Here is a 24134-nt window from a genome sequence, read left to right on the forward strand (position 1 = left end):
CCATCTAGCTCCGGCATTGTCTACACCAGGCCTGCTCAACTTAGCGCCCCCCCACCGCTGTTTTTGGACTACAACTCCCATAATCCCCAGCCACAGTGGCCAATAGCCAGGGATTATGGGCGTTGTAGGCCAACCTCTGCAGGAGGGCCGACGTTGAGCCACCGTGGTCTACACAGACTGGCAGTGGCTTCTCCAAGGTTGCAGGCAGGAGTAGAAGGTCCGTATGTGGCCGGCTAAATGTGGCTGCTGGGGAAACCGCTCTGCACATGTTCAGGAGCACCCTGGTCATAAATCCTCAGGACGATTTCCTGGGATGTAGCTTTCTGGGATTTCGCCCCAGGATCCAGCCGCTTTGTGTGTGTGAGTGGAGAAGAAAGTGGCGATCTCTCCGCAGAAGCCAGAGCGGGACACGCGATTCTCTTGCCTCTGAGAACCATCCGTGTAGATGCAAGCCCTCGCTTTTATCTCACGAGTGGGAGAGGATGGCTAAACACCAACCAGTGGGGAGAGAAAGCACATTTGCCTGCGTTTACATTCTCTATCTATCAAGTGTCCCATTCAAATGTAAACCAGGCAGACCCTGCTTAGCTAGAGGGACACGTCATGCCTGCTGCTACCACAGGCCAGCTCTCTTTGAAATTCACGTTTAATCGGTCCATTGGAAAGATGCACATGATCTCCAGACATCACAATCCCTCCACTGAAGGAATTAGGGAGATGACCAGATGAGCACAACCCTGTGTTAAGAGTAGGGGACTCAAGTCTGCATTTACTTGCCTTTCGATGCTTGTGGCATGGCGCTACTGCCCTCTACTGGAAAAACAATAAAATTGTTGAATTGAGTCACCTTCCTTCAGGATAAGGTGTTTGGCTTGGACAACTCTTCGTGCTTCAAGCCACAAAATAATATTCTGGACTCTCACAATCCTCCGATATTAAATCATGGAGAGCGTGGGTTAAAAGCCAAGACTGCAGCAGAGAGTTCCAGGGATCCGAGACTCCTGCCATTCAGGACTACAACCGAGTAGTAGACCATTGAGTTCTGCTTATCAGCCACCAGTTCCTCAGTGCGCCACCCAGTGGTAGCACCAGAAAGAGTTGGTCTAGTGGTAAGGTGTGCTGTCGAATCGGTGGCGACTCGTGGCGACCACAAAGCGACCGTCTCCCGTCCAGGATGAGATGCTGCCTTTCAGCATCTTCCTATATCACTGCTGCCCGATAGAGGTGTTTCCCATAGTCTGGGAAACATACCAGCGGGGATTCGAACTGGCAGCCTCTGGCTTGCTAGTCAAGTCATTTGCATGAATTGTCCCCTTTGCTAAGCAGGGTCCACTCTGGTTTGCATTTGAATGGGAGACTACATGTGTGTGCAGTGTAAGATATTCCCCTTCGGGGACGGAGCCACTCTGGGAAGAGCATCTAGGTCCCAGGTTCCCTCCCTGGTGGCATCTCCAAGATAGGGCTGAGAGAGATTCCTGCCTGCAGCCTTGGAGAAGCCGCTGCCAGTCTGTGTGGACAATGCTACGCTAGATGGACCAATGGTCTGACTCAGTATATGGCAGCTTCCAATGTCCCAGAAAAAAATTGAGGGGGGGGGAGAGAAGGGGCAAAATACATTTATAGGTGGGCAAGCTGTGTCCCACGTATTAGATTTCTAAAATAGAAATGGGGGCAGGTGGGGGGGGAATACTTGTCTGGAAGGGGGTGCAACGCAGCAGCTGGAGGCAAGGTTTCAAAGAAGGGGCTGCCATCGAACCAGCAAAAGGCTGGCTGCAAAAGGAGGCATTATAGACTGGCCTAGATTTAAATTAATTGATTATTGTTGTTGTTGTTGTTTACACAGTCAGGCAGGTGTGATCGAGTCCTTCCCAAGGACCTGGGGTGGCTGGATTTTATTGTCAATGTTGTTGTTGTGATAGATATCGTTGCAGCATATAGTGAAGCTGCTTTTCGTCATTGGCGGATGGTGATTTCTGGGGCCCCACCCTCTGGTGCTGAGGTGCTCTTCAAGGTCTTTGGGAACTGCACCCAGGGCGCCAATTGCAATTCCAAAACAACCTGAAGAGCCCCTCAACGCCACAGAAATCACCATCCGCCAATCACCCGGCCCTCGCCCAACCAACTTTTAAATCCCAGGCGTTCCTCTCTGCGCCACTGGGGGGCGCCTGCACCCACCTCCACCACAGAACCTCTTCTCTCTCCCTTCCCCAGCCAGGTTGCAGCGTCTGCAGCGTCTGCTTCCTCGTGTCATGGATGCGGCTCTTCCCCTTCGTCCAGGATGGGTGAGTGCAAGAGAGACCTTTGCAGGGGCGCAGCTCGGGCGGGGGGGGGGGGGCGGCGTGTTCGCCCCTCTCCCCAGCGGCCCCTCAGAGCGAGGGAGATAATGAAGAAAGCAGGGAGAAGTGGAGCTGGGGGGGGGCAGGTTCTTTGAGCCCATCTGCTCAATTCTAGCTGCACCCCTGGACCCTTCTCTGCTCTGCCCGGGGTGGGAGGGGGCTTCCCTTCGCTCGGCAGCCCCGGGGACAGCCCCCTTGGCCATCCAGGCAGCAGGCAGACCTCCCGTCAGGGAATCTCTCGCCCTTCTGTCCCCCCCCCCCCCCAGTGCGGCTTCTCGGCCTGTTGCAAACTGGGAGAGCAATGGGAATCCTGACCTTCCAAGCCTGGGGGGAGAAGCCTGCTGCCCAGATGCCCCCTCCCTGCCTCCCCAGGGAGCAGTGGGGAGAGACTGAAGGGCAGGCCGGACTGGAGGGTGCACAGATCACACAGCACCCTGGGTCGGACAAAAGAAGCGGGGGGGGGGGGGCTCCTCTCCAGCTTCTTTCCCCTGCCTGGGTGGTCCCCCCCCCCAGTGGGCCAAGCATCTGGAGTTTGTGGATGCCGGGCAGAATGCTGGATTTGGGCAAGGAACGACTTGGGGGGACCCTAAAGCTCAGTATCTGCCGGCTGGGCTTTGGGAGCAAAGCGGCGCCTTTTAAGTGGTGGGTCTCTTGTATGTAGCAGGGGGGAGAGCAACCGGTCCTATCCGGCCCCAGCACAGAGACCTTCCAGTGGGTGTGGCTGGTAGCAACCCCGCGTCTCTTTTTAGAGTGTGAGCCCTTTGGGCACAGGGAGCCAGCTCATTTTTCTATGTAAGCTGCTTTGGACACTTTCGTTGAAAAGTGGTAAATAAGTATTTGTAGTAGTCCTGATTGATTGATTGATTGATTGTTCAATTGATTGATATCTGGGGTGCAGAAAGAAATCTGCTCCAGGAGAACTGAAGGGGCAGTGTCGATCTGACGTCTCCTGGCCTGGCCTTGAGACGGATTTCTTTTCTGTGCCAAGGCACTGAAGAAACTCCAGCAGGGTAACGGCAAATGCAGAAAGGAATCTAGTGGCATCTCAAAGCCTAACAATTGTGAGGGAAGTTTTGGTGAATTGGTGCCCACCTCATCAGACACACAAAAATGATAAACAGTGAGCAAAAGGCCGTGAAACATTTCGTTTGCTGCTATCTATGCATAAATAGGTATTCCACCCTTGTTGTAGAATGTCCTCTTTAGGACACCGGCATGTTTAGGAGGTCTGATTGCGGGTAAATTTACTGCTTAATTTTTTTAAGTTTTAATCTTCCTGATGCTTTTATGTCTCCTTATGGCTTTCAGTGGTTTTGATATGCAGCCGTTTTACTCAATTATGTATTGCTTGTTCCTTGGTTTTGAACTTCCTTTTGTTAGCTTCGCGGATCTCTTTAAGAAAAGAAAGGTGAGACACATGTTTAAAATTACACTCTTCCGAATAATATGTTGCTGGTGTGTAACTTGTGTTTTCTTTTTAGGGACAGGGAACCATCTTCTTTTCTTTTCTACTCTATTCTATTCTTTTCTATTCTAGTCTATTGATTGGTTATTTCTCTATGTAAATAAACCGTTTTGGAACCTTTTGTTGAAAAGCGGAGTATAAATATTTATTGTTATTGTTACTTCTTTCTATGTAAAATGCTCTGAGAACTTCTTTGAAGAGTGGTATACTGTATACATATCCATATTCATAATAAATAAATAAGTATAATCATTATAATTAATAATACAATACAAGTTTTAAAACAAAATACTAAATCTATTAAATTAATATGTCATGTTAATAATTTAAATAATATAATTGCTGACATCTCAGGGTAATAGTGGGTGCATCTGTCAAAATGGGCTCTAGTCCACAAGGGTGTGTCATTATAAGCCTCGCTGTTTAAAATGTCCCCCAACTTTTTTCACTTTTTTTACTGCTGATGAAAGAGCAAAAAAGGAGACATCATGATTTCATGTCTGGGAACATTAGGAGTTGGGAAGGGGTGAGCAGCAAGTTATTGCCTAATGGAAGGAATTTCTTATTGACATTATTGCTACATATTTTTTAAAATGCCTGGAATATTTTTCAGATCAAAATCTTTGAAAAACTTAAAAACAGAAACAGAAACAAACACAAAACAAATACTACTACTACTACTAATAATAATGCACTGCTTTTCAACAAAAGGTTCTCAAAATTTTTATATAGCAAAAATAATCACATAGTTTTCTGTCCCCAGAGAGCGTGCACTCTAAAACAAACACAAGGCAGGCACCAGCAACAGCCACTGGAGGGGTGCTGGGGTTGGATAGGGCCAGTTGCTCTCCCCCTGCTATATACAAGAGAGCCACGCTACCACTTAAATAGTGCTTCTTTGCCCAGTTAGCAGGGAAAATTTGTTTTGCTTTTCAAAAAGAAAGTTCCTAAAGCAGTTTACATTTTAAAAAAGGAATAAGCTGGTTCCCTGTCACAAAAGGGAGGAGAGCTGGTCTTGTGGCAGCAAACATGAACTGTCCCCTTTGCTAAGCAGGGTCCACCCTGGTTTGCATTTGAATGGGAGACTATATTCATGAGCCCTGTAAGATATTCCCTTTAGGGGATGGAGCTGCTCTGAGAAGAGCATCTTCCAGACTCCCTCCCTGGCAGCATCTCCAAGATCGGGCTGAGAGAGACTCTTGCCTGCAACCTTGGAGAAGCCGCTGCCAGTCTGTGTGGACACTACTGAGCTAGATGGACCAGGAGTCTGACTCGGTATATGGCAGCTTCCTAGGTTCCTAAATCATTACAAAATAAAATGTAAAACGACACAGCGGCATCATTATTATGGGTTCCTGAGCACAGTCTTCCTAACCACAATTAAAGCCTGGTGCCCCGTGACATCTCCCCAGCATGACCTCTCCCCTTCCCTGCTTGCACTCGGCAGGGTTTTTTCTACCAGTTGAAATGAAAACGCAAACCGAGATCTTCTGAAAGCACAGTTCCTGGACTGTAAGCGTGGATGCATTCCTCGTCTCGAGTCGGCGTTTTCGTTTGGGAGAATGAAGACTGCTTTAAAAAGCCAGCCCCAAACCTGCAGCTGGTTCTGCCCGTACACTGTGTTCTTCACTGAAGGCCCGGGGGCTAATGGTGGCCCCCGGCAACCCCCAAGTGTGACTGATTGTTTACTGGGGTAATTTGATTACTGGGCCTGTGTGAAGCTTCAGCCCAAGCTGGGAATGCTGGGAGCTGTAATTCAGCACCATCTGGGAGTAATATCGGCTGGGAACCCCTGAACAACGCGGCTCCTCCGGCGGTTGCTGGACTACAAATCCCATCATCCCCTGCCACAGCGGCTAGTAGTCAGGGATGATGGGTGTTGTAGTCCCAACGGCTGGCTGGCTGAAGTTTTGCAGCCCTGATCCGACATACTATACCTTTTGCGTGACTTAGGAACCTAGGAAGCTGCCATATACTGAGTCAGACCCTTGGTCTATCTAGCTCAGCATTGTCTGCACAGACTGGCAGCGGCTTCTCCAAGGTTGTAGGCAGGAATCTCTCTCGGCCCTCTCTTGGAGATGCTTCCAGGGAGGGAACTTGGGACCTTCTGCTCTTCCCAGAATGGCCTCATCTCCTAAGGGGAATCTCTTCCAGTGCTCACACTTCTAGCCTCCCATTCATATGCAACCAGGGCAGACCCTGCTTAGCTAAGGGGGACAAGTCATGCTTGCGACCACCAGACCAGCTCTCCTCTCGTTGAACTCCACAAATGTTTTGAGAACTGCTCTTTTCTTTTTCTTTTTGAGGGGGAGAACTGCACTTTTTGTGTCTGTTTGCACAAGGTTTTTTTTTTTTTTTTTAAGGCCCTGATCCCCCCACCCTCCCCAGCCAGCTGGGGATGATGGGAGTTGTAGTCCAGCGACGGCGGGAGTGCCTCGGGTTGGCCATTCCTGCTTCAGGAACGTTTGCCTAGTTACCTGTTGGCCAACGTTCAACGCATTGGCCTTTTGATCTCAGGGAGAGAAGGAAAACCAGATAGGCGAATCCAGTTGAGTCAATTCACAGGCAGGGCCGCACCTTCCCTCCTTTAACCGCAATGCAAACTCGCCCGGATCTCCTCCAAGGAGGATGGGCCGAGCTCGGTGGAGCCAGCAATTACGGCACACAGAAAACCCGTCCCCCTTGGGTTCACGACCACAACGGGGAAAGCCGTCCTAGCAACGGCTGAGCTGACTCACGCTGTGAGATGCCCTCCTCCCTGTCACTTCCTGCCCTTCTCCAGACATGAGGCTTCTCTCTGACTGGTGCTGTTGTCCCTTCTGATCGCTGCCAGAGCTGACGCCTAACGATGCCCAAGGCCGCGGTGAAACTGATCGTCACCGGGGACGACTTCGGATATTGCCCGAGAAGGAACCAAGGCATCGTGGAGTGCTTCCTGGCTGGCGGCGTCTCCAACGTCTCCCTCCTGGTCAATGGCAGTGCCGTGGCCGATGCCGTGCGACTGGCAAAGAGGTGAGAGGATCCCCACCCTGGTCCCTGCTCATGTCAAGGACAGATGCCTCAGTGGTAAGAGCAGCTGCTTTTGAGGCAGAAGGTCCCAGGCTGAGCTGGGAAAGACTCCTGCCTGAAATATGGGAACAGAGGAAGCTGCCATCTACTGAGTCAGACCCTCGGTCCATCTAGCTCAGTGTTGTCTTCACAGACTGGCAGCGGCTTGCAGGAATCTCTCTCAGCCCTCTCTTGGAGAGGCTGCCAGGGAGGGAACTTGGAATTGCTCTTCCCAGAGCAGCTCCTGAGGGGAATCTCTTCCAGTGCTCCCACATCAAGTCTCCCATTCATATGCAACCAGGGCAGACCCTGCTTAGCTAAGGGGACAAGTCAGGCTTGCTACCCCAAGACCAGCTCTCCTACCTCATGTTGCCAAAGCTGGCTTTGGTTCTGCTGGTGAGGGTAGAACTGGCAATATTGAGTCTGAATTATAGGAACATAGGAAGCTGCCATAGACAGAGTCAGACCATTGGTCTATCTAGCTCAGTGTTGTCTTCACAGGCTGGCAGCAGCTTCTCCGAGGTTGCAGCCAGGAATCTCTCTCTCAGCCTTGGAGATGCTGCCAGGGAGGGTACTTGGGACCTTCTGCTCTTCCCAGAGCGGCTCCATCTTTTAAGGGGAATCTCTTCCAGTGTTTACACATGTGGTCTCCCATTCAAATGCAACCAGGGCGGACCCTGCTTAGCTAAGGGGACAAGTCCTGCTTGCTGCCACAAGACCAGCTCATGGATTGCTGCTGCCAGCCAGTGTAGGCAGTACTGAGCTAGATGGACAGGGGATGGGGAAGAACTATAGCTCAGTAAAACCGCGTCTGCTTAGGATGCAGGAGGTTTGTTTGTTTGTTTGGTTTCTACATTTTCTATCCCGCGCTTCCTCCCAGGAGCCCAGAGCGGTGTACTACCTACTTAAGTTCCTCATCACAACAACCCTGTGAAGTAGGTTAACGTCCTAGTTTCCATCCCTGGCGGCAGCTCCAGGGGTTTGGGAAACCCTTCTGGAGTTGTGATGATGTCGAGAAGTACATCCAGTCCACTGTAGGAGTGCCTGTTTGCCTTCACTCCACACTCTGCTCCTACCTTCGTCAATAAAGCCAATATCGCGCAGACGTTTCTGGCTTTCTCCCCGTCAGCCAGAGAAAACCGAATCCAGGAAACGCTGCCCCGAGAATGTGTCACAGTTCAGGGAAGATATGAGTCATTTTATGACGAAACAAACCCGGCAATGCACTGCACCACCTATTTCTTTCTCAACACCTGGGTTCGGTCCTGCTAAGGCTTATGCATGCGGAATAATCCTTGTGAATAGAAGGCTGACGCCTCTGGGTCAACGGCCTTGGTAAATATAGCTGTCGATTACTAGCTCCTTAATCCCTTCAAACAGCTCTGCAGACCAAAAGGCTCGCTCCTCTGTGGATGCTGGGTCAGAAATCTTTTAATCAATAGGGCTGGGGAGCTTGCCGCTTGCCTGCATAGCCACCCAGAAGCCTCTGCTGAAGCCAGCGCGGTGTCGTGGTTAGAGTGTTGGACTAGGACCGGGGAGACCCGAGTTCAAATCCCCATTCAGCCATGAAACCCACGCTGGGTTTCAATCTGGACCAGTCGCTTCTCTCTCCTTGGGCCAATCGCTGATCTCTCAGCCTCACGTACCTTACAGGGTTGTTGTGAGAATAAAAATAGCCATGTATACTGCTCTGGGCTCCTTGGAGGAAGGGTGGGATATATATACATACACACACACACACACACACACGTAATGGCCAGGGAAAAAATTGCACTTAATGGCCAGGAAATTCATGTGGCCGCAGAGAGGAACATATGAACATAGGAAGCTGCTTTATACCAAGTGTCAGGTCATAGTTCAGTGGTAGAGCATCTGCTTTGCATGCAGAAGGTCCCCGGTTTAATCCCAGACTCCTGCCTGAAACCTTGGCGAGCTGCTGCCAGTCAGTGTTGACAATACTGAGCTAGATGGACCAACGGTCTGACCCCGTATACGGCAGCTTCCTATGTCCCATAAATCCATCTCAAATCACGGCAGCATTGCTCGTTGGCAGAAGTAGAAGGCCAGAACTTAACCGGCACTTTCAAATATCCCTTCTCCAGATACTGCATTCCCATAGGACTCCATGCCAACCTGTCGGAAGGTTCCCCTGTCTGCCCAGCGTTGAAAGAGAAATCCTCGCTACTCAACGAAGCAGGGTTCTTCCATGGAAAAATGGGAATCAGGGCAGCATTAGCAGAAGGTCTCCTGAAAATGTCTGAGGTCAGGATGGGGTTGGTGGGTGGGAACCCAACGCACTAACCCTTTCAAGATTGCCCATAGGAGATACCACATAGAGACCACTGTTTTAGGCACACTCTCAGCTTGGTCTCTGGCTTCATCTCTGTCCACCAAAGGATGCATCTTGGTCCTGAAAGACTCTTGGAGTTGACTCCCTGGGGGGATGAGCTGTGAGGTGCTCTTTGGGCTTCCATGCCCAAAGCATCTGGCCTTACGGTTCTCTTGCCCAAACCCACCCCTTTCATTGAGTTCAGCATCAGAGCTCTCCTCACGGCCCTGGCTTCTGAGCTCGGACAATGGTCCATTGGGGTCTTTTGTAGGGTGGTGTCCTATCTCTGCAACAGCATTCCCAGAAATGTCTTCTTGGCACCTGCACCTTTATCCTTTTAGATGCCGGGTGGAATATTCTATTTTCCCAGGACTTTGTTTAAATCTTTTGCGGTTTTCTTGCTGGCGCTGTTGACTATTGAATGGCCTAATGCTAGCCACTGTGCTGTGCTTATCCTGTTGATAAAGATCCATTTTAGGTTTTGTTGCCCAGAGTACACACTCTGGAAAGAGCTGCTAAAAATATTTTAGATTAAAGAAGAAGAAGAGTAACTCTGGTGGGTCTCTGGTAGTAATTGCCATTGTGAAACATATTGTGAAAATAATTGCCATTGTGAAACATATGGCTGAGTCTGACCATCGGTCTATCCAGGCCAGCATTGTGTGCTCGGACCGGCAGCAGCTCTCCAGAGCATCTGGCGGGGATATTTCCCGTCATCTGAAAAACACGTGCTGAGCAATGACCTCTCCCCAAATTTCTGTTAACCATACCAAAGCCAACTTCGCTTTCCTGCTTTCTCTTTTCTTCTTAGGTGAAACAGGAACTAACAGCACAGGTTATCTTGTTCTGTGAACTAACAGGCCACATACCTCATCACATGGATGGTCATCAGCATGTTCATGTTCTTCCAGGTAGGGTGTGTCGCTTGCCTGGACATCCTTTTACCTTCAGCGACACAGGAAAAAGGGGTGGGGTGAAGGACTTTCAGCTGCAGCGAATGCTTTACTTTTGTACAGGAAGCTTAAGGGGCGGAAAAGCAAAGACTTATGATAACATTGAGCTGTAGTAACCCCCTGACAAGAGCACTGAACTGTAGTAATCCCCCTAAACACACACATGATTTAACATGCCCAGAAAGCAAAGTCGTAGAAACATTGAGCTGTAGTAACCCCCTGATGAGAGCACTGAGCTGTAGTAACCCCCTAAACACAAACACACGATTTAACACGCCCAGAAAGCAAAGTCTTAGAATAACAGTGAGCTGTAGTAACCCCCTGATGAGAGCTCTGAGCTGTAGTAACCCTCTATACATGCATGCGTGTGCACACACACACACACACACACACACGTTAAAGATTCTACACACCCAGGAAGCAAAGTCTTAGATTAACATTGAGCACCCAACAGTACTCCTCCTCTCCTTCAAATTCCCATGTTAGCAGGCAAGGGGTTTGACCTGTACTAAGGATCTTGTAATCCCCCACAAGGTGACAAAAGGCAAAGGTGATATTTAGCCCTCAAAACAGACTCTTAGTAGATGCTAATTTTACCAATGAACTGGACAAAGAGGCACCTTTTAAAAGTGGCGATTCTCTTATATTTAGCAGGGGGAGAGCAACTGGCCCTCTCCATCCCCAGCACAGCATTCCTCCAGTGGCTGTTGCAGGTGTCTCTCTTATATTTCGATTTCGATTGTGAGCCCTTTTTTTCCACACTGGAAACAAATCCTGCCTTTAATGCCTGTAGCTGATTGGAGTCCCCTTCCAAGTAATTTTCCTCCGGGTTTCTCTTCCAGAGATCAGGCACGTATTTGCACAGGTGCTGAAGGATTATGAGATCAAATATACCCGGGTCCCCATTGAACCAGAGCTTCCCCGCTGTGATTGGATAGACCCGCCCTTAATGGATTTTTATCTCGGCGTCGAAAAGCATTCAGTCGACACGGTGGATGTGTTTAGGAAGCATGGCATAAGGTGAGGCGAACATATTTGGAAATACAACAGCAGACTTACCAGTTTGGTCCAGTGTATTCAGCCTTTTAATCCAGTGATCTTTACTGTTTTTCAAATAGAGGCCCCTTTGACAAAAAATCCCAAAACTTCCTATCTGAGCCATATTCCATTATGTTGACCTCTGTTGTAGTGCTGACACTTTCCCAGTGCCGGCGATAGGGCCATCTGGCTCAATATTGTCTACACAGACTGGCAGCAGCTTCTCCAAGGTTGCAGGCAGGAGTCTCTCTCAGCCCTGTCTTGGAGAAGCCAGTTGAGGGACCTTGGAACCTTCTGCAGGCAAGCAGGAAGGTGCTCTTCCCAGAGCGGCCCCATCCCCAACGGGGAATATCTTCCGGTGCTCACACTTCTAGCCTCCCATTCAAATGCAAACCAGGGTAGACCCTGATTAGCAAAGGGCACAATTCGGGATGGAGCCGCTCTGGGAAGAGCAGAAGGTTCCAAGTTCCCTCCTGGGCAGTTGCTCCAAGAGAGGGCTGAGAGAGATTCCTGCTTGCAACCTTGGAGAAGCCGCTGCCAGTCTGTGAAGGCAATACTGAGCTTGATAGACCAAGGGTCTGACTCAGTAGATGGCAGCTTCCTCTGTTCCTAAGACCAGCTCTCCTTCCCTGCTAGTCAGGCATTTAGGCTTGATGGAGGCGGCCACTGGTTCCTGAGCCTTGTAATGAAGAACACTGTTTTAATCAAAACAATTCATCGGTCCTCGTCAGGGAGCGTTTACAGAGAAGTCCATCTTTTCGGAGCCCTGGAAAGACCATTGTGTCCTGCAGGATATTTCATCATCCAGTTGTTTCCGTCTGAACGCATTGTCTATTGATCTTTCCCCTTAGCTTCACACGGCATCGAGGCCTGTCGCTTTATTGGGAATGCTTCGCTCCAAGGCAGGTCGGATGGGTTCAGGGTTTGCCCAAACTATAAATAAATAAATGCTTGCATATTGCCATTTGTAGAAGAGACGTCATTGGCTGACTCCCTGGCTTTTGATGCAATAGGAAGCCCTACTGAAATGTAGGCGTCCTAGGAAGCTGCTTCCTACGGAGTCAGACCCTTGGTCCATCTAGCTCCGTATTGTCTACACTGACTGGCAGCAGCTCCCCAGAGTTTCAGGCAGGGAGTCTTTTCCAGCTCTACTTGGAGATGCCGGGGACTGACCTTGGGACCTCCTGCGGGCAAAGCAGAAGTTAGTCAAGATGTCAGCCACTGACTGACCTTTGCAGGCTGTGAATCTTTCAGGTAAATGTCCAGCTGTCCTTGAGAGCCAGGATTGAGGATGGAGAGCCTGTTGTAGGATGGAACTAGAACAGGGTGGATTTGATTTAAATCAAATCGATTTAAATCGCTGGTCAGTAAAACTAGATTTAAATCATGGGGTCCTTTTTTCCCCATAAAGACTCATTCTTGCTGGTATAATCTTAATATTTGCAACCAGATGAAGGTTTCATTTTTGGTCCTCTTCTAAATAGAAAAATTGCCCAAAAAGAATCTTACAGAAACCTCTGGAAGAGCATGACATTGTGAATGGATTAATGGCATTCGTTTACCAAAAAATTTAAACACTGCATATCTACAGCCTCATGCTACATAATTAAAAACGAATCCTTATTTCATGATGAATACCCTTTGGACTATAATGTATCTTAAATAGAAAACTATCTTTAGATAGATTTCCCCCCCCTCAAAAAGCATTTTATTTTTAAAAAATCTGATTTAATTTTAAAAACAACAACTCCGATTTAAATAAATAAATAAATCGTTGATTTTTTTTTATCCACCCTGGGAGTGAACAGATCCACGGTCAAATTCCATGAAGATCCCCGAGTGAATCTGGGACACTCGCAGCTTAACTCACCTTACAGTGTGGGTTCTCAGACTTTGGTCCTCAGACCACCTATATTCCTCAGCCAGTCACCCCAGCTTTTTACACACACACACACACACCGCCCCCCCAACTATCTCTATTCCTCCCCTGTACCCTTCCACCCTATGTACTGGGTGAATATGTAGGTATGATCAAGCATATTACAAGCTATGTATAGTGCATTCTTTTGATTAACCTATTAATCAGACTACAGAACATATACTATAGGTTGTACATGTACAGTCCTTGAAACATGCATATATATCTATAGGCATTGACCTGTTCATTTGACCAAAGAACGTATATTATCGATTGTAAGTTAAGCGGTGCCGTCGAGTCGGTGTCGACTCCTGGCGACCACAGAGCCATGTGGTTTTCTTGGGTAGAATACAGGAGGGATTGACCATTGCCTCCTCCCGCACAGTATGAGATGATGCCTTTCAGCATCTTCCTAGATCGCTGCTGCCCGATACAGGAAACATACCAGCGGAGATTCGAACCAGCAACCTCTTGCTCTCTAGGCAAGTCATTTCCCCGCTGCGCCATTAGGTGGCCTAAAGTTGTGCCATCGAGTCGGTGTCGACTCGTGGCGACCACAGAGTCATGTGATTTTCTTTGGTAGAATACAGGAGGTGTTTACCATTGCCTTCTCCCGTGCAGTATGAGATGATGTCTTTCAGCATCTTCCTATATCAGGGAAGATATAGGGGGATTAACAGTAACATCTCTCTCTCTCTCTCTCTCTCCGCCTAACTTACCTCACCGAGTTGTTGGGGGGGATAAACATAAAGCATGCACACATCGCTCTGGGCTCCTTGGAGGAAGAGCGGGATATACATGTAGACATAAATAAAGTAGGCACCAACACTACCCACTAGTCGGCAACGTTATTCAATTTATTTATTTATTTATCATATTTGTACACCGCCCCAACCTTTGGTCTCTGGGCGGTTCACTGAATGCTCCTCCCGCTTTCCTTCACAGGTGGCCAGATATTTATATAGGCCTGAGCACCATGGGGAAAAACATGTCCGTCAGCAGCATCCTCGGGGCCATTGATGCCGCCACAGCAGCTTACCTGGAGAAGCAGGACTCCTCGGTACCTTCTAGCGCCCCCTCGGACCCCGACCGAGAGGCCGGGACGGTGACCATTGAGCTGATGACGCACCCAGGGTATCCCAGCATCCCACCAGTCGGGGGCTGCGGCGAGGGGCCGGATGAGTTCTCCCAGTCATGGGAACGCTTGCACGAACTGGAGACCCTGAAGGACCCGCACCTGCAAAGCCATTACGAAGCGAGGACCATTCGGCTGTGTGCGTTTAACGACCTGGGGGTGTGACCGAGGAAGAGGCGACGTTTTTTTTACCCGACCAGAAGGGCCGGGCCGGGCATGGTGGTCTGTGAGTTGGAGAGTGAAAGTCCTAGACGGATCCTCGCCAGATGTGAAAGCGTTGCAGGGCGTGAGGAGGAGGGAGAAATCAGAAAATCCCGATTTCTCCTGCTTCGTGCAAGCGTTGTGTGAGGAGAGGTGGGCAGTTTTGCAAACGAAACTGAGACATCCCCCCGCTGACCACCCCACTCCCTGAATGCCCAAATACTGAATGGGAGGGCACTGTGGATGTCATTCAATCTGGGAATCTCGTTCAAAAAAAGTATTAGTAGCAGATAAACTCGCGTGGGGAGTGATTAAAATGGGCCTTTTGCAGCTTTATTCTTTTCAGAATACACCTTTTCACACACACACACACACACACACACACACACACCCCATACACCCACAACACACACACACACCGCGTCTCCAGGTTTACATGGAAGTATGTCCCACTGAACTCATTAGGGTTTGCTTCCAAGTAAGTATGCCTATAGGATTGTAGCCCTAATTTTAAGTCCCAGAGGGTTTTTTCTCTTGTGATTTGTGTCTGTCCTCTGGGCTCTCTCTGAATCACGGGATGATGAAAAATGCATTGGTTTCTATGCTAACCATCATGATTTGTATTTTCTAAAAAAGAGGTGACAGAGATCTCATTCTTCTGAAACGCCGCTGTGAAAAGCCTGATTTCTTGTTGATTATTTTGGAAAAGAAGCTTTACGATGACAGCAATAACCCCCTTCACACATTTTGTTCAACACTTATATAGTGCGCACAGGTACAGTGATTCACACATCACCCTGAATGCAGGTCCAGTGGTACATTTTCTATCTCCACCATGCATTTGAGGTATGCCAATCCCACCTTTAAAAACAATTTTAGTAATGACATAGGTACAGTCATTCACACAAGCATATGTACAAGTGTACAGACCTCTGTGCACTCATTTAGCATCATGTCTGAACAGGGATAATGACTCATATTGATATGTATACAAATCTGATGTACCATACAAAGCAATTCTAAAAACATAGCTTGCCAGCGGGCAAGGAACCCACGTGATCAGAGGGTCTAAGCACCTTTCGGATGACAAAAGGCGAAGTAGTGCTTAGACCTTTTAGTTTAGAAAAAGGGGACATGGGCAGCATCCAGTCTAAGGGCAGAGAGCCGGCTCTGCAGCAGTGAGCATGAGCCTGTTGCTGAGCAGGGTCTGCCTTGGTTTGCATTTAGATGGGTAACAGCCTGTGAGCGTTGCCTGCTGTAAGCTATTTCCCTTAGGAAATATTCTCCCTCTCACCACCCCGTCGCTATCGGCAGCTGCTCGCGAACTCTCGCGAGAGTTGCCACGCATGAGATTAGCGACGGGTACGTTTAAGAGAATTCGATATAGAGATAGGCGTGGCCCATGCCTCCAACATCCTAGTCGCCTGTAGTGCATGACGCACACATGTTGATCCCCAAAACAGAATGTAAGAAATAAGGAGAGGTACCAAGACCGAGATATACTCCTCCCAAAACCAAAAAGTACCTAGCCAAAGTGCACCCCTGAGAATCTTCCACCTCCCCACAACCACCTCTCTGCCCCTCCTCCCCAACATGCAGTCCCTTCCGCCCACCCTTCTCCCTGCCCGGACCCTTCTCGCTTACACCCACCTTACCTTGCGTTGCTGGCAAATATCACCACACCTTGATTGGTGGAGGATACCAGCGACAGGGTGGATAAGGCCCAGGAAGGTGTCGTGGGGTGACAGTGGCCAGACGGCAGCCAGGATACCACCTCTGCTTCACCCAGTACACCTCCAGGGGCCACGACGTCACCATGACTCCTAGCTGGGCTGGCCCTGTCCAATTCCAGTGGGAATTCTAGCCTCTGCTACTTTGTGACTTCAGCCTAGTTCTTTGCCCTCGGGGGCAAAGTTGTACAGATCTGTACCCAGGTACAATCATTCACATGTTATGTTGGACGCGGGTACAGAAATACACACCTATCTATGTGGTCGCTAAGAGTCGACACCGACTCGACAGCACTTAATCAATCTGTAATAATAATAATAATAATAATAATAATAATAATAATAATAATAATAATTCGATTTCTATACTGCCCTTCCAAAAATGGCTCAGGGCAGTTTACACAGAGAAATAACAAATAAATAAGATGGCACCCTGTCCCCAAAGGGCTCACATTCTAAAAAGGAACATAAGATAGACACCAGCAACAGTCACTGGAGGTCCTGTGCTGGGTGTGGATAGGGCCAGTTACTACTATGCATTTGAGAGGCCTGTACCCAGGTTCACTCTTAACATGAATGCAGGTACATCCGTTCACACAAACAGGTGTACACACGTACAGCAGAATGTCGGAATCGGGCTTAGGTCTGGTTGGCAGGAACCTCTGGTCTTCGAGTGCACACACTTGGTGCAAATTGGCACTCCTGCTCAAATGATGCTGTCTGAACCTGTTGATGTCTGGTTCTACACTCCCCTCTACCACTTGATATCTGGTGGCAAACTGGGATCGGGCCTCCTCAGTTGTCACCCCTGGGTGGTGGAATGAGCTCACTGTAGATACAAGAGGATTCTCTTCCTTGGAGGCCTTCAGGGGATCCTTTAAGACCCAACTTTTCAGCCTGGCTTTTAATATCATCTAGTTTTAATTTTAATGAGTTTTAATCTGAGCCGCTTTAGGAAGGGCGGTCTATCAAACGAATGAGTATTCACTCCCCAACTTCAAATGTCGCTTACAAATGTCCGTCAGAATTGTATCTTGGGAGCCAGACATTGACAGATTCAGACGGCACCATTTCAGCGCACGTACTGGCCCATGCCGAACAGCGCAGCAGGGAAGTAACTTGCCTAGGGAGCAAGAGGTTGCCGGTTCGAATCCCCGCTGGTATGTTTCCCAGACTATGGGAGACACCTCTATTGGGCAGCAGCGATATAGGAAGATGCTGAAAGGCATCATCTCATACTGTGAGGGAGGAGGCAATGGTCAACCCCTCCTGTATTCTACCAAAGAAAACCACAGGGCTCTGTGGCCGAACTTTACCTTCACTTTGCCACGCCAGGTTCCCGCCAATCATGTGAAGCCACCCACTTTTTCAGGATGATCCTGGGACCCTGCACAGATGTGGAGCAGAGGAAACTGCCTTATACTGAAGGAGAGCAATGGTCTCTCTACCCTAGCAACCGGCAGCAAATTTCCAAGGTCCCAAGTTCTTTTAACTGGGGAGACACACCTGGGGCCGATTGCAGGCAAATCATGTCCTCTGCTTTGGAGCTTTGCCCCCTCACCACCCAATTTGGAACTGGTCACTATCATCGATCCATGTTTATGGGAAATAGCTGTGAAGGAGCACAAGTTCTGCCTGCAGTTAGGAAGAGCTCACGAGACAGAAAAAGAGGCCAAACAGCACAATCCCACAAAGGGACCTTCCAAGAGCTTTGATGCCACCCCCAGCAAAAAATACTTGGTGAAAAGCACAGCTTAAGAATGTCACAGCCCTGCTGGATCAGGCCCAAGGCCTCTCTAGTCCAGCATCCTGTTTCACACAGCTTCACCCACCAGATGCCTCAAAACTTGTCCACTGAGGACTCCAAAACAGGGAAAGTGCTCTGCTCAGAGAGAGGGTTCCGGGAGTCTCCACCGAGTCAGAAACACCCAGAAACAGCCGCATGAAAGACGGAAGGGAAGTACGCCATGCCACAAAGCCTTTGAGAGCATTTTTATTTAGGGTAGCAGAATGGATTTGCAAGAAAAGCCTATACCAGTACAAGTAAGGTGGCGTATAGACTCGGATCTCCGAAACGACACGTTTAGGATTCAGCGTTGCTTAGGGAACCAGGCAGAACCGAAAGAGAAAGAGAAGTCCGAGCGCCTGAGTTGACATTGTTACTGCGCGTTCATACATGCCTCAATTATACTTCCCTAGGGGGCAACACTGCCCACCCACCCCCCAACTCCAACCTCTGTGCATGAAAGGAATCGAATGGGCCTTGGACAGGTAGACTTCTGCTCCTCATAGCGTACATACAAGTGAATACCCCCAAAACTGCCTTAAGTCTGTGGTTCCCAACAGGGGTTGTTGAACTACAACTCCCATCATCCCCAGCCACAATAAACTGATGGGATGATGGGAGTTGTAGTTCAGCAACCTCTGGAGAGCCCTAAGTTGGGAGCCACTGATCTAAGTGGATTCAACATCCAGGACTAAGACGACCCCATGTTTCAATACATGCAGCATTCTCTGGAAGCAGGCATTCGCCTCAATGTACTACATGGCTCCAAGACTGACTTCCGATCACACCACAAGATGGTGGCAAGCAACCTGCGAGTGGTTGGAAAGCTAGCTCAGGAACATGCGCCTCAGGCGCAACTGCACAGAAGTCCACCTCTCAAGAGCGTTCATTCAAAGATGAGCACACAGACACACCCCAATTGCTTTCGAGTTCTTTCTCGCCTCCATTTCCCCCACTGCCTGTCCTGGGCCTGTCCTGCTCATGATTCTCGCAGCTCTGAAAACTCTCGCCTCGGTGGGATTTTGCAGGACCACCTCTGAGGGTAAACAGATACCTCAACCAGAGGCAGAGGCACAGGACTTGATCAGGTTTTTGAATCGCCTTCATGTGATGCCCGGCACTCGTGGTGTGGAAACACCTTCGTCTCGTCTGGCCTCTCTAGTGATACGGCCATGGTCCGGTTCGAGGAACTGTAGGGCTGTTCGCATGGCTGTCAATGGAGTATGGCAAGCATCATGCCCAGCTTTAGGAGCTGCGTACATGCCTGGTTTTCGATTGTGTGCTAGCAAAAACCTAGGCAGGATGGTGCTATCCTACCCAGCAGTGGAACGAGGCAGGAAAAGCAGCTGTCCTAACCCACTCCCATCTCACAGGTGACCCCACCCCACTCTCATATTTGCTAGCACACCACCGGAAATCGGAAGCACAAGCCGCTTCCAAAGCTGGGTCCTATCACATTAACAGTCACGTGAACAGCCCCCATGGCTGTGTCTCTGGAGGGTCTGGGCCTCCTCTTTCGTGAACAGAACGTGGCACCGGCCCAGATACATCACTTGGAGAAAATTCGAAATGTGCGAGCCAGCCCCTAAAATCGAAACGGATTTGGTGTTGGCCCACAATTTCCGGACAAAAGCTCAGTTTCCCTCCCCTTCAGTGGCAGGTGCAAAGGAGAAGCATCAGCATGGCACAGATGGGTGTTCCTTGAATTGCCCAAGTGCCTCGGTTCCCTTTTGAGAGCACCAGTTCACATATATGCAGTTTGACCTGAGAGGTTTACAGTTGAAAAGATCAACGATATAGAGATTTCTCACGATCAAAGTAACACGGGGTGACAGAGAAATGGCATAGCGGAGTGTACAGAACAAGAGGCAACTATGCTGACAGATGCAACCAACAGGTGAAAGATGAACACGGGGCCCGTTGGGAGGTGATGCGTTGCAGGAGTTACATACACTTCAGTTTGACAGATAAATTTGGCATTTTTTGTTTATTTTGAATCTGCGTGAGCGTGAATGAAACAAAGTCAGTACCAACTTTCTGCAAATGAAGACACAAAAAATTGTGGAAATTTTGGTAGACGACAGTGCTGGTCACCAAGCCTGAACACACACACTTAAGAAATGCAAGTGTCCGTTAAGTAAAGGTAGTTTTTTTTTTGTTTTGTTTTTAAACTTTTAATTGCCTACCAAAAAGGTTGTCTAAGAACACTTAAAACAGAGATGCTTCATACCCCAACTTATAAGAAAGAAAAAAAAACAAACTTACGGTTCAACAGAAGTACTTGGCTGCCAATCTTCCACGATTTTAAATCAAAGTTAGAGTAGGGAAGAAGGGAGAGAGGATATATACAAAACATTAAAACCCAAAAGGTTACTCCACTGCCCTGAAATGTTGCAGAAACTATTCCCAAACTCCTTACAATCACCCCTTAGGTGTGAAGGGACTTGCTTCTGCAAATGCTTGCAAAGTTAAGTGATATGTCTTCCTATTCTTTTCCAAGATTTCACAGGGATGGGGCCAGATCCTTTCTTTAACCAGGCATGGAAGTTTAGTGGCCGGGAAGTCGCCTTTGGTCACACAGTTAGACTTTTTGGGGGTGGTATCCAAAACTTAAAATATTAAAATTGATACGGTTGTTCTCCACTCTTAATTAGGAAACAAATGTTGCTTTATTCAAGCAGAAATGCCTGGAATTAAAAGATTCATACTGGTTGTTGCAGTGGACTAATGGCTTCTTATTGCTTAATAGTAATTCCTTTCCTTTTTAAAGAACAGAATCAGACAATCCATTATTAGGGGAAGGGAAGCATGCCACTCCACAGCAGAGAGGTAATATGCTGAAAATGTATATTCAGATGGCTAGCAATTTAACTTCAAAAATAACATTTAGGAAGGGTTATTTCTTTAAATGTGCCCCCAAAAGGGGCTGGGATGGGGGGAGTTGAGTTTTTCTGCTCTGGCACCTTTTGGTCCCTAATTTGAAATTCTCCCAAACCAGTTTGCAACACTGTTCTGAGTAATTATTTCTCCTATATCGTCTGCATAGATATTAAGAATAAAAGTGAAAAAAAAGTTTTTTTTTAAAAAAAATCACATTCCACTATTCTTTCACTACAGAAAATCCCGTGTCAAAAACTTCCCAGAAACAGGACATAAGCCGTATTGTAATTCATTCATGCACACAAAAAAAAGCTTGGAGTTCCCCATTTAATAAACATTATTGTGGTAACATCAGCCAGATTTACATAAGATCTGGGCTCGGTTCTGATTATTTAGCGGAGTTACACGTGGTGGATTCATTATGTTACAAACTGAAGTTAAGAGAAACTTGGGACCAACTTCCATAAAGCACGGTGCAACATTTAAGAGAGGAAAAAGAGGAAGCAAAGTGACATTCAACTCTTTTTGTTTTTGCCAGGACAACAATATAATTTTGCTAAGACATCGGTGTGATGGTGTTTGTTTGTGGGGAGAAGAGAGGAGAGAGAAAAAAGGGGGGTGGGTGGGAGCAGGACCTGCAAGGGAAATAAGAAACAGCCACAACCTTTTGAACTCTTAAGGGCAGATTATAAAGTCTAAGATATTTTTGATAAATTCTGACAAAAAAGAAAAGGAAAAAAAAACACCAGCATCCTTTAAAGTATATTGAAGCAGTGATTTTAAACAAAGAGAGCAGAACTAGAACATCTTAAGTTTTTAATCCTTTCTTTACAGGTCACCTAGCCCACTTTTGATTAAGAAACTGTAGAAAGTTAGTAACAGCCACAAGGTAACACGGAGAGGGGCACTTGTCAATTTTTCCAGAGAGTCCTGCTTGGTGGGGTGTCTGAAATGCACTGCTCCAGATCTTCTATCACACATTGCTGACATCAACTCTGTCAGGGTTTTTTAGTCCACTGGTCGCTTTTCACCATATTTCTTTGTAAACTCTTCCGCGTTCTTACAGAATTTTTTACGGTCCTTAGAGTATTCTTCGGCTAGGTCGGCCCGGAGTGGGTGCTCGGGCTGGGGGTCGTTCACCAGTGCTATGAGGGACTGGATTACTGCCAAAAGAAGCACAAAAGCTGTCAGTGGGGGAGGAATAAGGCTTTTAGTATCCCATTCAGCCCTTTTGGCTTTTTAGAAATAATATGGCCACTAAATTTAATTTGTACACCGCCTGGAGATTTCTATATCAGGTGGTACAGAAATACAATCCATCCATCCATCCAAACCTATGACATCTTTCACTTAAGAGAGGATACCATATTGCATAAGCACAACCCATGCACAGCTGAAAGTGTAATCTGCAAGACTCCGTGAGTTATCAGCCGACCAGCTGATGATTAATGCATATTTCTGTTGGGCTGATAAAGTTAATGCTTTAAAAACACCTGACCACTGTTTCACTGAATGAACCAGAAGGGCTTCCCTCACTGGAGGAGAAGTTCTGGTGTGCCCGCGGAAGTGCTCGTGTGTTTAAATATTACTGGGTCAGGGCAAGGAGGTTTAGGACCAGCTTGTTCATTCAGTGAAGATTCGGAATGGTTTTGGAAACTGTGGCAGAGAGAAATTAAAAGGCACTAGATCAGCGGTTCCAAACTTTTTCCTTGATGCCCAGACCACTACGTCGTTATTAAAAGCTTTCATGGACCACCACAAGCCATTTTAAACATTGCCTATGGCTCATGGGAGCCCAACGTCTATAAAGGGGTTTTAAAAGAACAGCTATTTCTAATAACTTATTATGTTAGATTACACAAGGATGTTTGTGAAGCGAATCACACTGTTAACAATCATGTATCAAATATGATACATAAAAGGTATATGGGATTATTTCTATTATTATTACATTATTATCCCTCCTTCCCACAGACCACCTGCAATAACTCAGGGCCCACCAGGAGTCTGGGGACCACTTATCCAGTGTGTTTTATACTCTGGCTTCATTACGTTTCCAACACAATTCTCGGCATGACCAGCCAAGTCAAAAGGTAGCTCTCCACTGCTAATTCCATGAAAAGGTATCATCAGAGCCATCTGGGTTCCAATTTTTCTGCTCTTTGGGACCAGAGGTGTGAACTACAGGGCAGACAGAAAGGATGTTGGGATCTGCTGTCAGATCCCTGGAAGGTTTGCAATAGATTGGAAACTCCTGCTTGACTCCCAACTGTTCAACAATGTCAACACAAAAACCTCCCTCCTACATTAGACTAGAGGGAGGGAGTTGGGACTGTAAGCTCAGTGCTGAAAAATTCCTGAATTGAATATGTGCTCAGAGATATCCTCTTCTGAATTTTAAGGGTACAGCTATTATTATTATTATTTACACAGTCAGACAGGTGTTATTGACTGGTTTGTTTTATCCAGACATCGAGTCCTTCCCAAGGACCTGGGATGGCTGAATTTTATTATCAATATTGTTCTTGTTGTTATAATAGATATTGTTGCAGAATATAGGCTGTTCCCAGTAAAGCTGCTTTTTGTAATTGGCTGATTTCTATTTCTGTGACCCTTATGGTGTTGAGGTGCTCTTCAAGGTCTTTTGGAACTGCACCCAGGGCGCCAATGACCACTGGGATTATTTTGGTCTTCTTCTGCCACAGCCTTTCAATTTCAATTTGTAGATCTTTGTATTTTGTGATTTTTTTTTCCTATTTCCTTTTCTTCTATTCTGCTATCCCCTGGTATTGCTATGTCGATTATTTTAACTTCTTTGTCTTTCTTCTCACCTACAGTTGTTGTTATTATTATTATTATTAAAAACATATTTTTAGACCACCCAAAACTTGTGTCTCTGGGCGGTTTACAATTAAAACCATTTAAAACATTAAATCAATTAAACAATTAAAATCATGTAAACACATTACAATCATTTAAAACCAACATTAAAAATTAAAACCACAAATCTAATTAAAAGCCTGGGTGCATCTGCAAATTTGATCCTGGCTCCAAGCTTAAGACTCTCGGGGTCCCAATAAACCTGACGCCCACCCCCACCTGGAGGTACACCACGCTTACACATTATTTCAAGCTGCTCAATCCACGCCTTAATAGCTAACTGCTATAGTGAGCACACACATAATTCTGCAAGCATACTTATTACAATAAAGCTTTAGTCTCTTTCCAATAAATCTATGGGGAAATGTGGAAGCAGGAAGCCACTAATGTGCCGAAGATATTTTTTTTAAAAAGTTTTTAGCACAGAAAAAGAGG

General features: G+C 47.4%; 2 protein-coding genes across 10 annotated transcripts in view; one reads left to right on the forward strand and one right to left on the reverse strand.

Annotated features, from left to right (window-relative positions):
* Window positions 1-2143: 2143 nt before the first annotated feature.
* YDJC (YdjC chitooligosaccharide deacetylase homolog) lies at window positions 2144-15087 on the forward strand. Of its 8 annotated transcripts, none has more exons than XM_053279137.1 (7): window positions 2156-2282; window positions 3717-3744; window positions 6584-6813; window positions 8952-9111; window positions 9990-10089; window positions 10974-11151; window positions 14033-15087. In XM_053279137.1, exons 3-7 carry the CDS (start codon window positions 6650-6652, stop codon window positions 14385-14387), a joined length of 957 nt encoding a protein of 318 aa, XP_053135112.1. In that variant the 5' UTR covers window positions 2156-2282; window positions 3717-3744; window positions 6584-6649; the 3' UTR covers window positions 14388-15087. The 8 variants fall into 8 exon arrangements, with proteins under 8 accessions (XP_053135108.1, XP_053135116.1, XP_053135114.1 ...); XM_053279136.1 differs by having other exon boundaries at window positions 6635-6813; XM_053279133.1 differs by lacking the exon at window positions 3717-3744 and having other exon boundaries at window positions 2144-2282; window positions 6635-6813.
* Window positions 15088-18130: 3043 nt separating this feature from the next.
* UBE2L3 (ubiquitin conjugating enzyme E2 L3) overlaps window positions 18131-24134 on the reverse strand; it is a 31664-nt gene continuing 25660 nt past the window's right edge. For both annotated transcript variants that reach the window (XM_053279335.1, XM_053279333.1), the window contains one exon: window positions 18131-21982. In XM_053279335.1, the coding sequence (XP_053135310.1) occupies window positions 21828-21982 (155 nt within the window). In that variant the 3' untranslated portion in view covers window positions 18131-21827. The remainder of the gene's footprint in view (window positions 21983-24134) is intronic.

This window comes from Hemicordylus capensis, chromosome 15, assembly GCF_027244095.1.
Source record: "Hemicordylus capensis ecotype Gifberg chromosome 15, rHemCap1.1.pri, whole genome shotgun sequence".
Classification (NCBI taxonomy): Eukaryota; Metazoa; Chordata; class Lepidosauria; order Squamata; family Cordylidae; genus Hemicordylus; species Hemicordylus capensis.